We start from the raw sequence: 13,799 nt of genomic DNA on the forward strand, positions 1-13,799 counted from the left end.
GAGAGCTATGGCTTCCAACTACTTCACTCTCTGTTTGCCATTTTAATTTTTTTTAATTAAAGTTTGTTTTTCTGTTATCTCCCAGTCTCTATCTATTATCTATCTATCTATCTATCTATCTATCTATCTATCTATCTATCTATTTATTTTCTATCTATCTATCTATCTATCTATCTATCTATCTATCTATCTATTATTTATCTATCTCCTATCTATCTATCTATCTATCTATCTATCTATCTATCTATCTCCTAGCTATCTTTTATCTATCTATCTATCTATCTATCTATCTATCTATCTATCTATCTATCTATTATTTTCCTATCTATCTATTAATTATCTATCTATCTATCTATCTATCTATCTATCTATGTGTCTATCATCTATGTGGTCTTATTAATAAAAAAATGTATTGTTTTCATTGTCATTATTATTATTCTGTAGATAATCTTATATAGAACTCTATACCATATGTGTTGTGAATGTTAATTTTATATAATTTATATTTTGACTACAGGTAAACATGGTGAGATTAAGTTTATGTTTGCTTTTATGTTGCTTTTTATGTAAATCTTTTTAGCCATTGTGGATCTGAAACTCTAGTTTCTATACAATAGATGAATCACAGACATTAACCATCCAGGTAAATAGCTCTACAAATACAGGAGCCAATCACAGAAATATTATACACATTGATAATGTATTGCTAGGATATGCCATCAATCTCCAGTAGGTTGGGGTCCAATCACTGAGGTCTCCTAGTGGCCTTGGTGAAAAAAAGCATTAGGCCTCATTTTCTCAGACCAGCCGCAAGGTACGGATAAAGCTCAGACCCCTCGAAGCCGACACCGCCTGGAGATTTATGGCATGTCCTAAATACAGTATCTTGTGTCTCTGTATCTTTAGCTATTTATAGGGCTATTTAAATTGATGGTTAAAGATGGACATACACTGAAAGGCTAAACATTCATGTCTTCCCAATGGAGGGAGGAGGGATAAGCCGCTGCCAGACAGCTCTTCTCTGATTACAGGTAGAATGTAACATGTCCCATCTTTATTTTGTCGGGGGGCCCCCATACACTTTACATAAGCAGATTTGGTCATTTCATATAGATAGATGTGAATATCACCATCTATGAAAGAAGTGGCCTTCATTATTATTATTATTATTATTATGATTATTATTATTATTATTCCCTCTCATTCTCTTCCTTTTACATAGATAAGACTTGTTTGCACTATGGCCGAACCCGCCTTTGCGGTGGGGACCAGCCGATCACCCCTTACCCTCCCTGATGCTAAGGAAGAGAAGACCTGGCTATAATGAATATCAGCTGCCTGGTCTTTTTGTTCTTGAGGAGATAAGCCATCACTAGAGGAGTTTGGCAGCGTCTTCCTCCTCCCTTTCACCATGCTGAACATATGAATGCATGGCCGGTAGGGAGTCTAGAGAGATAGCTGTTTGCTGAAGGAACGTTTGGCCTACAGCTATTATATGTATATTTCTACCATTCCTCACTTATAGATGTTTCTTTCTGCTTCTAATCTTGAATAAAGATATAGGGGGAGATTTATCAAACATGGTGCATTTTCATTCCTCACAGACTCTGGAAAATGAAAGGTGGAATCTGATTGGTTGGTAGGGGCAACTGAGCCCGCTTCACTTTACACCATGTTTGATAAATCTCCTGCATGGTGTAAAGTGAAACTGGCTCAGTTGCCCCTAGCAACCAATCAGATTCCACCTTTCATTTTCCAAAGAGTCTGTGAGGAATGAAAAGTGGAATCTGATTGGTTGCTAGGGGCAACTGAGCCAGTTTCACTTTACACCATGTTTGATAAATCTCCCCCATAGAATAGCATAGCTCTTACAGCATAAACCATTACATTTCTGTGACTCGTCCTGGTAACTGTGGGGTAGCATAAAACAGCGCCATTCTTGCCCAGGGGCTCGGCCTGGTATTGCAGCTTATCCCTGACTCCCTGTTCAAAAGCGGTGCTGTTTAGAGCCCCATAACACAATTTATGGTAGAATATAGCACTGCAGATGTGTATTTGTTAGTTACTGTTTGCATAAAAGGATGTTATATATGCTTGACAATAACCCCTGCCTTTTCTTCTATATAGCCTGAATTATTAATGCCCTGAAATGGTGATATTCTATAATACAAAAAAGTACAAGGCGTCCACGGTCATTCACGTTTTATCCCTTTTACCTGTCTTTTTAGCCTTCTATTTGATATATTTCTGTATCTAGCTCCCCCGGTCCTCATTCTTTTCACTCCACTCCCCTCTGTCCTCAATTCTTTCACTTGCTCCCACTTCCAATTTTTTTCTTTTAATATTTTCCAGCTGGAATATAGAACTATCTTCCCTTTTTTTTTTTTCATTTTTCCTATGCTAGTCTGTAATAGCTTAAAGCGGATAGGTGAATGATGGGACGGGGGGTAACCTGGAGGATGAAGGGAAGGGGGAGATCTCCTTCCTTCTCCCCATTTGTATTATATCGTTTTTTTTATTTTATTATTTTTTTTTTTATTCTCTTTCCAATCGTGATAAAGCATGCAGGCATCGGACATGCTCTGGTAAACAAACTCCATTACCTGGTAGATATCACTCCAATTGTACCCCTGGGGTTTATTCCAGCTCCTGTCTTCTGTTCCGTTCACAGCTCAAATACCAAAAGTCCCTCAACCACTGTACCCTTTCACCTCCCACCCTCAAACTCTCTTCTTTACAAAACCCTTACTACCTCTCTTGCAAAGAATATCATTTTTTTTATACAGTATAATTTCACTTTCATCTTTTTATATATATATATATATATATATATATATATATTTATTATTATTATTTGTTATCGTTATTATTATTATTATTATTATTATTATTTAAACATTCACATTCAAATTGATTTCTATCCATTTGTACCTGTCATTCATATTTCTTCTATATGTGCTAGTGTAAGAGAAGACCGGAAAAAGCTCTGATGTAAAATAACAAAAAGCACACATATAGCATGTAATAAAACAATAAGATGCATTAAGATGACGTCTCCTTTGTGGAATTACATATATATATATATATATATATATATATATATATATATATATATATATACCGTATATAGATAACCAGCGAGCGGCTGTGTTATACATCTGTATGCAGACATTACATGCTCTTATGAACATAGAGAGCGTTTTCTTACTATTTTGCGCTAATAGTATCGTGGGTGTCAGTGACTGATGGCGACCCACTGGTCATTTCGGTATCAGGCTGAGTTTTCCGCTGTATGAAGGTTTGTAGAAATATGGTGTCCCCATGTGGTTATTGTCATGTGTTACAGACGGTATATAGAAGTATTAAATCCGAGCTGCGTTCTATATACAGATTGGTGTATAGGTGCTGACACCATGTGGTCTAGAGCGGAGTTGCAGACAAGCTTTATCATTGGAATGGGTTGTTACTATTCTAGGATGGCACGCTGTGTTATTGGGTGTAGTGGGTGTTTTGCAGTCACTGGGCACTACCGGAACAGGTTATTTGTTTCATGCGGTGGTAAAGCCAGTGTAAGGTGTGTTGGGAAAATAACAGTGATTTTGTCGTGCAGGAAGAAATAGAGGATATTGTACATTGTACCAATATATTGTAGAATTGGCCGGAGCCAGCTAGCGGTAGTCTAAGCGACATGAGTCATACCATTCAGGATAGTATCTTTTCATGTAGACAGCATGGTGTCAGATATAGCATAGGTTTGTTTTGAGTATTTTTTTTTTTTGCCCATTCGTGTATCACGTTGTCTGTTTTTATTTTTATTTTCCGCTCTCCTGCTTCCCTTTCTCCGCTTCTCTTCCCTATCCTCTTTCTCAGTAACCTCACTGACTCATGCACATACTCTCCCAGCATCAAACACTGCTTACAGTATTACTGGATGGGCTGATGTTGGAGGGTGGGGTCTCTCATGGCAGCCTTTCACCTAGGATATGGGCTATGGGTCCTCTGCGGTTCTATCATGTCAACTCAGATGATTATATTTTTGCGCTAAACCCCCCCACTCGCCCTTCTCTAACCCCCCAACCTGTCTTTTGCTGTTTCTCTTATAGGCTGCCATTATAGATTACCCTCCTTCTTAGACAATGCATGTTATAAGTGGGAGGGGGCTGTAACAATGCATGATTTAACACGAACCATCCCCCCCTTCACATTAACCCCTCTTCTAACCTCACTAACATAACCCCTTGTTCCCCCACATGCTCTAATATCTCTGTTCTCTTTCTATATTATGGCTATTGAGAGACAGGACACACATTCTCTTTCTTATTTTGGTGCCATATAGCAGTCACCTCCACCATCGTATTTCTTCACGTTGCACATAGAGTTCACATAGGACACATATACTACAGTATACTATTTATTAGCAGACCGCTCTCTCTAGCTATCTCTATCACACCCATTTGTACTGTTAAGTGCACCTGGCCGCTGTTTCTCAACCAGCATGGGGCTTTAGCATGCAACGAATGGACCTCCCCCCTACCTCCATTAACCTCATTAACTGCATGCCTGACAATCTAATACCTCCCTGGCCGCAGACGAGTTGTGTCTGTGCCCCCATGGCGGTATTCCCAGCATGTTCCTCCCCCCTCCTGCATGTCCCCTCTCTTGTGATCTGTGACATGTTTAACTTAAGGTTTGATTACTAATAAACTGAAATCGAATTAATGACTTGTTTACTAATCAACATTTTTGTGTCTGGTCTGTTCCTCTGAGGGGGTCCACTAACTTCTCACTAATACTATACATCTCTCCCTGTACCTCCCTAACTATCACCCCCGTCCTTTACCGCAAAGCTTCTCCCCCTTCCTTACTCTAACCTGTAACCGTAATCCTTTCCAATTATGGGGAGACTTTGGAAGGACACTGTGCTGGTGTATACATCTCTATTAACGTGGGTTTCATTCCTAGAGAATCACAAGGGATTGGTATGGCGGCTACATCCATTTGGCAGCAATAAAACAAATGATCTAGTCTCTTCTCCTAAAGGTTTATACATAGAATATTTCTTATGCCCATTACTAGTCACTTGTATCTAGCGGGATAGTACTAGTACACTAGATGAAGGCTATTCTTCTATCATTATAATAATGTGTCCGCTTCTTTAGGTCATCAAGATCTCTGCTTAACGTCAATCAATTAAAGGGGTTTTACAAGATTAGAGAAAACACAGCAAAAACAGCCCCACCCCATGCTCAGGTTGTGTGTGGTATTACAACTAAGCCCCATTCACGTTAAGGGTGCCTTCACACCTACCGTATCGCAGCAGAAAATCCGCTGCGGATCCGCAGCAGATCCGCAGCAGATTTAACTAAATGAATGAACACAGCATCAAATCCGCACTTACAAATCTGCTACGGATCCGCAGCGGATTTGACAGTGCGTATTTAATGCTGTGTTCATTCACTTAGTTAAATCTGCTGCGGATCTGCTGCGGATCCGCAGCGGATTTTCTGTTGCGATACGGTAGGTGTGAAGGCACCCTAAAGGGGTTATCCAGCCTTAGGGGCCTATTCCACGGATCGATATTATCACTCTGTGTAAGAAATACCACAATCAGCCGATGACAACGATCATCGACTGATCGTTGATATAGGTTTTAACCTATAAATGTCGGGTGTCGGCGGCTGACGATTTACATTACCTATCCAGGCTGCAGGGCTCCTCTTACGGTCTACTTCTTCCCAGGTCCTGCGCGCTCCAGCTTCAGAGCGGCCTGTCTGAGCGACAGGCCGCTCTGAAGCTGGAGCGTGCGGGACCCAGGGAGAAGAAGACCGCAAGAGGAGCCCTGCAGCCTAGATAGGTAATGTATGAAGTTTAAGCAAGGGCTGCAAGGACATCGGTCACGATGTCCCTGCAGCCCTTCTTACACGATAATCGGGCCGTGTAATAGGCCCTGTAAACGAGCTCCGATCTAGCAGATTGGCACTCGTTTACAGTTATTATCAGGCCCCCATTGGCCGTGTAATAACACCCTTAGAAAAACATGGCCACTTCCTTCCAGAGACATCACCACTCTTGTCTCCAGTTCAATTAAGCTCCATTCACTTTAATGGAACTAAGTTGCAACACCCCACCCAAACTGGAGAGAATAGTTACTGTATGTTGTCTCTGAAGGAAAGTGGCCATGTTTTTAAATGCTGGATAACCCATTTAATGGAACTGAACTGCAAAACTGAAGGATGAGAGAGGGTTTCTTGATGAAAGCAGCCATGTTTTTCTAAACCTTGACAAAACCCTTTAAGGCTGGAGCTACAAGGCCACTTCTGTTGTGCGACCGGTCTGTGACTTGCTGTCGAACTGCAGATGTGACATGCAGATGAGGTCAATGCTGGCAAAGTCGTTGTGTAGCCCTAGCCTAATGTCTGCAGTCGAGGACAATCTGTCATTGGGTGATTACGAGTTGCTCGGCATGTGACAGGGTGTGGACACATTGGGTATTGTTTAGAGATGAGCAAACCTCAAGCATGGTTGGGTCCACCTGAACCTGAACATTTGATTACTGGTGGCTAAAGAAGTTGGATGCAGCCCAAGAGTCCTGGAAAACTTGGATACAGCCTATATTCTATGACTGTATCCATGTTTTCCAGACAGCCCTAGGGCTACATCCAACTTCTTCAGTCACCGGTAATCAAATGCTGCAGGCTCAGGTTTGGATGGACCCAACCATGCTTGAGGTTCACTCCTCTCTAGTAATGTTGAATCTAAATTGGGGTGAAATCTGCATGAAATCCAAGAGCCTTTGCTTTCAATTCAGGACCATGGTATGTTTCACACAGAATATTCCGCCCTGGATTCGGAATCCGCTTCAAAAATTTACGTCAATTCTTGATGTAGATTCCGCATGGAATCATCCCGATGGCGGTTTGGAATTCCAAAGTGTTGACTTGGATTTTGGCAAGAATTTCGTTATGAAACTTGATTCCTCAATTTCTCCTGTGGGAATATACCGATTAGGATACAGCAGTGAAACAGCAAAATGGTTGGCACGGAATTGGTTGTCCTCAACTCAATCCACATATGCACACTCCGTCTGGAGCAATTCCCAGGCACATTGGTTAGTTGTTCACTCCTGGGAAACGGTATATGAACATAATATAATAGAGCAAAACCACAGCAGGTATACTGTATATCTTTATACAAAGTTGGTTGTACATACTCATAACAATAACGGTATACGCTCCATTATTTCCCTTAGGATAGATTTATACCAGGTAGATACTCTGCAGATTTTCCACTGTGTATTCTGCAGAATATTACAGTAGCAGCAAAGTGAATGGGACTGGTATAAATCTTCTTCATGGGCTACATAAAAAAAGTTGACTGCTGTAGTTTTTGCACCGTGTGAACCATCACATGATCGAGGTCAATCCGTCGGATGTACATAGTGATGGTTTTCATGAAATGACTGTAAGCAGAGACCTTGAAAACTGTGAGGAATTCATCTAGAAAGTATAGAACTTATTATGATACCAAATGATACTATAATCCTTCTCTCAGTAGATACTTGATGTACTGGATGACTGGTGTGATGCTTGAGTGTCAGGGTTTGTAAGTACTCTTCACATACATTTGTGCGGGAATTGTTGGGCGATAGATAGATAGATAGATAGATAGATAAATATTAGATAGATAGATAGATAGATAGATATTAGATAGATAGATAGATAGATAGGAGATAGATAGATAGATAGATAGATAGGAGATAGATAGATAGATAGATAGATAGATAGATAGATATTAGATAGATAGATAGATAGATAAATATTAGATAGATAGATATTAGATAGATAGGTAGGTAGATAGATAGATAGATAGATAGATAGATAGATAGATAGATAGATAGGAGATAGATAGATAGATAGATAGATAGATAGATAGATAAATATTAGATAGATAGATAAATAGATAGATATTAGATAGATAGATAGGTAGATAGATAGATAGATAGATAGATATTAGATAGATATTAGATAGATAGATAGATAATAGATAGATAGATAGATAGATAGATAGATAGATAGATAGATAGATATTAGATAGATAGATAGATAGATAGATAGATAGATAGATAGATAGATAGATATCTCCACCATCTATTGCCACCTGAGCTGCTTATAGACATAAAATAATAGTTCAATGATAATTTAGATGCCAGGCTTCCATATTAATATATATTTTTATTTGTCTTGGGGGGAAGAATAATTACAATTTCCCCTTTTCCTTCTGAAATATGCTTTTAGAGAAAGCCGCCCCCCAATGCGCATTCAGTGCTGGCTTGGTGGCATCTGTAGCTAAAACTGGACCATCTATCGGTAGCTTAGGGCTGTATACAGGTAGATGCCCGTGCTAAAGCAGAGAGATCAGTGACACAGCACGGCTTCACGGCTCCTATTAAATCTCCATTTCCCAGTGAAGTGCAGACTGCTGGACACTTGTTCTTAAAACACAAAGATATTTGGGATGTGGTTGGAGTAAATATAGTAATGCATGCCAATGAAACTCATTTAGGCTCGGGACTTGTACATGCTTCCCCTGTCATTATTGGAGGACAATACAAAGTCAAGCAGAAATCTGCTGTGTTAAGGAGGAAGGAGTAGAAGAAGTTTAGAGATATTTAAATTATTGTTTAAAGTCAAGGGTGTCTTAGGTGTCACACTGGGTCCTTTTAAGACGCTCTATTAAAGGGGTTGCTTGGAATATATTTTATAGGGAATCTGTCACTAGGTTTATGCTGCCCCAAATGAGGGCAGCACAAACTAGTGATATAAATGCTAAAAGGATCGATGTATTACTTACATCATTTTTCTCAGCCGTTCTCCTAATATGCAGGAGAATAGGATTATTGACCCACCCCTTCCCCCGCTCTCCAGTTGCTGATTGACAGTTGACTGCCGATACACAACATAGATAACTGCCAATCAGCAGCTGGTGGGCGGAGTTTCCTGCTTCTCATGAATATCCAGGACTACTGGGCTCATGCACATAATGGAGAGAACTCCTTATTGTCCATGTTATTAAGGAGGATATCTCCCAATCAGCTAAATAGAACAATGTCAGTGATACATCAGCTTCTCTGTCACTAGTTTAGGCTACCCTGAGGTAGGACACCAAAAACCTACTGACATAGTCTCTTCCTGCTCCGATTTATAAGGAAAATTCAGACACATACTCACCCATTACTGCAGTCACTGAGGGAAGCAGGTCACTTCTGCAATTCCTATAAGGATATACGATAGAGAAGGAAAGCTTCAGAACCTCTAGGATTATTCTATACCTGGACAGGCACTGCAGCACCATTGAAACACACTCTTTTTACTGACAGTCCCCAGTTGTTGACATTGTGCTGGTCCCACTGCTGAGAGCTTCCTGTTCTCCATCTCAGCCAATCAATGTGTGAGACAGACCACCTCAGCATTTCTATGTATTGGGCTAGAGAACAGGAATCTCAGAGCAGCAGCTCCGGCAGGGGATCAGGGGGCAGGTGAGTACATGTATTTTTAGCCTTCCTGCCACCTTGAGCACGACATTAAACAAACTATTCCTGCAGACATTCCCTTTAACCATGTGGAAATAGCTTAAACCATTACATTTACTCATTTATAAACTACAACGAGAAACATAATTTATTTAACACACCAGAGCCCAATCCTACACTAGTACATGATGTAGAGAAATGACGTGCAGATAAGCACAGTCTGTTATACCGTATGTGGTACATGGACATTAGTGATAGGAGCTGGCACTATGTGAATTGAAGAGGTTGTGTACTTTGGGCAATCCCTTTGTATTAGAAGAGTCCCTGATGATAAGCTGATCATAGGATGTCCTGCTGCGGAGACCTCCAGAAATCATCTGTAATCTGCAAGGGAAGCCGAGAGCCCGTGTTCTCTTCAATGGTCTTTGTAGATAGTCTCGGCTATGGCTAATTGATTGAGGTTGTGAATGAGCGTTATCAATGTATTAGCTTACAGTGTCCTAGCAGGGAATGGGAAATGAGTTTTCTAATCCAGAAAACCTCTGTAAAATGGCTTTGTAATATTGACTTCTCCTTATCTACTAATGTTTAATTAGCAGTAATTGTATGCCTAATGGGAAACGACTGCTCCCCCCTAGTATGGGGCAATTGGCATCAGCCTCATAAGTTGTTTTTTTTTCTCTTTCTAAAATTAATGGACTCTTGTTCAATTTTTCTATTTAATTTTTTTTTAATCTAATTTTAGTAAAGACTAGTCCCCACCCTGAAATTTAAAGAGCAAGAGACTCTAATTGGCTAACACACACATATACAGTATACATGCATACACTCACAACGTGGAAACACAGTATAAAAATAAATAGTTAGATATTTGAATAAAAAAAAAAAAAAAATTGTTTCATTGGGGGATCAGGTTACATGCTGTCCATGCAAGTCTATGGAGATTGGAGGAGGTAAGAAGGAGAGGAGTGAGGGAGTGGATAAAGAGAGATTGAAGTAAATAGAAAAACTATTGAAGGAGGAAAAACTGCAGGAGAGGAAGCAAGTGAGCACCGAACCTGTAAGGTCAGCGCTCGCTTGCTCCTCGTTCCCCGCTCACTGCCAGCGCTATTACACGCATCGACAGTGAGAAGGTAAGAGCCAGCGGGGGTGGGGGGGATGGGCGGCGGGGGCAGGGGTAATCACTAGATTGTCCGGGCAGCCCATAGAAGATAGTGGTGGTCTGCTGCCACCGCTTCTATTATGCGGAGCGACAGCAGCATATCACTGCTATCGTGAACATTGATCTTTCAACATGTTGAAAAACAACGATCAGCCTACATTGTGCATGTCGGCTGATCATTGTCTTCTATTACACAAGCTGATTATCGTCCTAATACGGGCGATAATCGCTTCGTGTAATAGGGCCTTAAGATCTCACTCATTTACTGCTTATGCTGCTTAGTACTGCTCTATAATGTCTTCCATACTGCTACTGCTTTTTTACATTGTATATAGAGACAAAGAAGAGCTGAATTAAGTGTGTGCAGTGTATGGTGGCCATCTTAGCAGTTATTCTTTACCTACTGGCTCAGGGGTACAGGCTGAGTACAGGCTTGTAATACCTATGACCGGGTCAGGTTGTATACGGGTCATTGACTATGGTTATGTTACATAGCAAGTCGTAAAGAAACAAGTGTGACATGAAGGCAGTGAGCTCTATCGATTTGTACAGCAAGAAAGAAATCCTGTAGATGGGAGTAGAAGGCTGTAATATGGCAGGATGAGACGGGTAGAGAATAATTCAGGAAATGCATGTAATTCTACAATAAACATCTAACTGGTATATATATATCCCCAGTGTATGAGCAGCAGATAACAGAAGTGCTATCACATTCAAAAAGATCAACCTGGCTGCTATATTCATGATGGGTAAGGGAGTCACTAACTCACAGGCGGCTTTTTTTCTGCCATTTGGTCTATTTGTTCCTAATTTATAGCTTATAATATTATTCCTGCTGGGCATTAGGAAGCAATGAATGCTGGAAAGTGCTGCCACACCAGTGACGGAGAAGGTAGCCTACTTCTCTTCCCTAAGTTTCAGCAGGGACCAGCATTGCTCACAGCCTTGACACAACAACATAAAGGAAAGGTAGCAGTTTTATTGGACACCCTGGGACCTCAGGGCCATTGTTTCTCAGCATCATAAACTAGGAATTCCAAGAAAAGTTTGCTCTTTGATGGCAGGTTGTAATGGTAGCTTTCTTCCCCTCCAGTCACAGTTTGACTGCGATTAGAAGCCTTAGAACAGGGGTGCCAAATTGTGGCCCTTGCAAAACTATGATCCCCATCATGCCTGGGCAGGTAAAACTATGTCTTTGGCTGTCTAGGTATGACGGGAATTGTAGTTTTGCAACAGCTGGAGGGACAATAGTTTGACACCCTGCCTTAGAACATGACTGGGGATTTAAGCCAAGACAGAAAACTTAACTTTTAGAGAGTTTTTTTGGCTTGGCTTAAAGGGAAATTATATATTCCTACTGCCAGTTTCTTGTTGCCGATCACATGAGCAGTACAAACATACCTTCACTGTTGCTGTGAAAAAAATATATATATATTTGTTCCGGGCTGACATTATTTTTGAAACCCGCCCCACCCGTTAGCTGCTAATGTATCTCCAGGCCACAGCCTTATCTGTCCTTAATCATTCTTGATGAAGAACGGAATGATAAAAAAACGGATAAAGAACCTTTTTAGCAACACACTGGATCACAGTGCAGCAGTATGCAATGCTCATGTGATCGTCAGTTGGGAAACTGGCAGCACGGACATATGCATATCTGTGCTGTCAGTTTCCCGTTAAATCCCCACTCATGTCTTAAGGCTTCTAACTGGAATCAAACAATGATATGAAAAGAAGAGAGAGCTTCTTTGCATATTGTACACACTGAAACACACTTATAAGCTTATATTGTTAGCTCTATATTTTAATACACACAATACTGGATTATATATCGGGAGCCCAATTCCTCTAGATCAGTTTTCTCCAATGCTCTGCAGCTTCAGCTGCCAGGGCATGATGGGAGTTGTAGTTTTGCATAAACCGACGACACTGCTTTAGCTCCCTATAGTCATGTATATGCTCTTTAAAAAATGAAAAGGGGGGGGGGAATAAAATATATATATATATATATATAATTTTTTTTTCCTGGATATTGCAGTGCTGTTATAATCTGGAATCCTTCAACCATTCCCTGGGTGGTATCTAAGTTACATCTAAATACACATCATATACATGTGAATACACACAGCTCAGTGAAGGCATATATAGGTTTTCTTAATAAGGCCGCCACTTTCCCTCCAGGGACGCCCTTAGACACAGCATATAGTACATTACAGTAAATTTGGCTGTGCATGGATAATGGGACTAATTGACTTCACATGGATTGTCGCGTCACGTCTCTGTCATGCAAATTGTGGAAAAACCAACAAGAACAATGATGCCCACTCTTCATTATAGAGAGACACAACTTCCATACACATAGGAATAACATTACTGGGGCGTCTGTCATTATCCTGGAGATTGTGTCCTCTTCTTATTGCTTCATGTGAACAGCTCAGAACCGATGATAAAACTGATGGAAACAGACATCAATATTCAGTCGCTTTTTTTCCCAGCAGTTTTTATAGACGTGTTATGAAAAGATTTACACCGCCATCATTGCCGGCATTAGCCGCCCTCCACTTTTTGATCACTTCACATTATATTGGAGTCTATGATATGGCAGATAAAGTCATAAATAAAGGTGATGGATGATATTAGGTGTGAACTGTCACATCAGGTTTTTTTTTCCCATTGCCGTCTATATTTTTGCTTTGCAACAAAATTACAGAGAAATCAATGAGAACAATATCCGGGCCAGGAGCCGCTAATATAATCCCATAAGGAAGAACAGGGGCCTTGGCTCTATGGTGTACAATGCTTTTTAGCATTGTATATGCATGGCAATAGTGACCTTGACGGATATATGGAAGATTTTAGGTATATTAGGTAATAACTGATATGTCAGCATTAGCATATATAGAAAATAGAGTTGGGGGCCAGAAACTCCATACATGGTCTAGTGGTTGTGCTAGGTTACTGCTGCTCAGTTTTCATCCACTTCAATGGGACTAATTTAACACGGCCACTATACAAGGCACAGAGCTCTGTGTTGGACCTTGATTTACAGTACAGTGCTGTAGACGGCATGAAAAGGGAGAAGGGGCTACTGATGTACTGGTTTGCAGG

General features: G+C 40.5%; 1 protein-coding gene across 14 annotated transcripts in view; it reads left to right on the top strand.

Annotated features, from left to right (window-relative positions):
* NRXN2 (neurexin 2) overlaps positions 1–13,799 on the top strand; it is a 609,925-nt gene that overhangs the window by 280,721 nt on the left and 315,405 nt on the right. For 10 of the 14 annotated variants that reach the window (XM_069965315.1, XM_069965314.1, XM_069965322.1 and 7 more), the window contains one exon: positions 2,562–2,585. The exons of the other annotated variants lie outside the window; for them this stretch is intronic. In XM_069965315.1, coding sequence (XP_069821416.1) covers positions 2,562–2,585 — 24 coding nt within the window. The remainder of the gene's footprint in view (positions 1–2,561; positions 2,586–13,799) is intronic. 14 annotated transcript variants of the gene reach the window in all.

Source organism: Dendropsophus ebraccatus, chromosome 4, assembly GCF_027789765.1.
Source record: "Dendropsophus ebraccatus isolate aDenEbr1 chromosome 4, aDenEbr1.pat, whole genome shotgun sequence".
Lineage (NCBI taxonomy): Eukaryota > Metazoa > Chordata > Amphibia > Anura > Hylidae > Dendropsophus > Dendropsophus ebraccatus.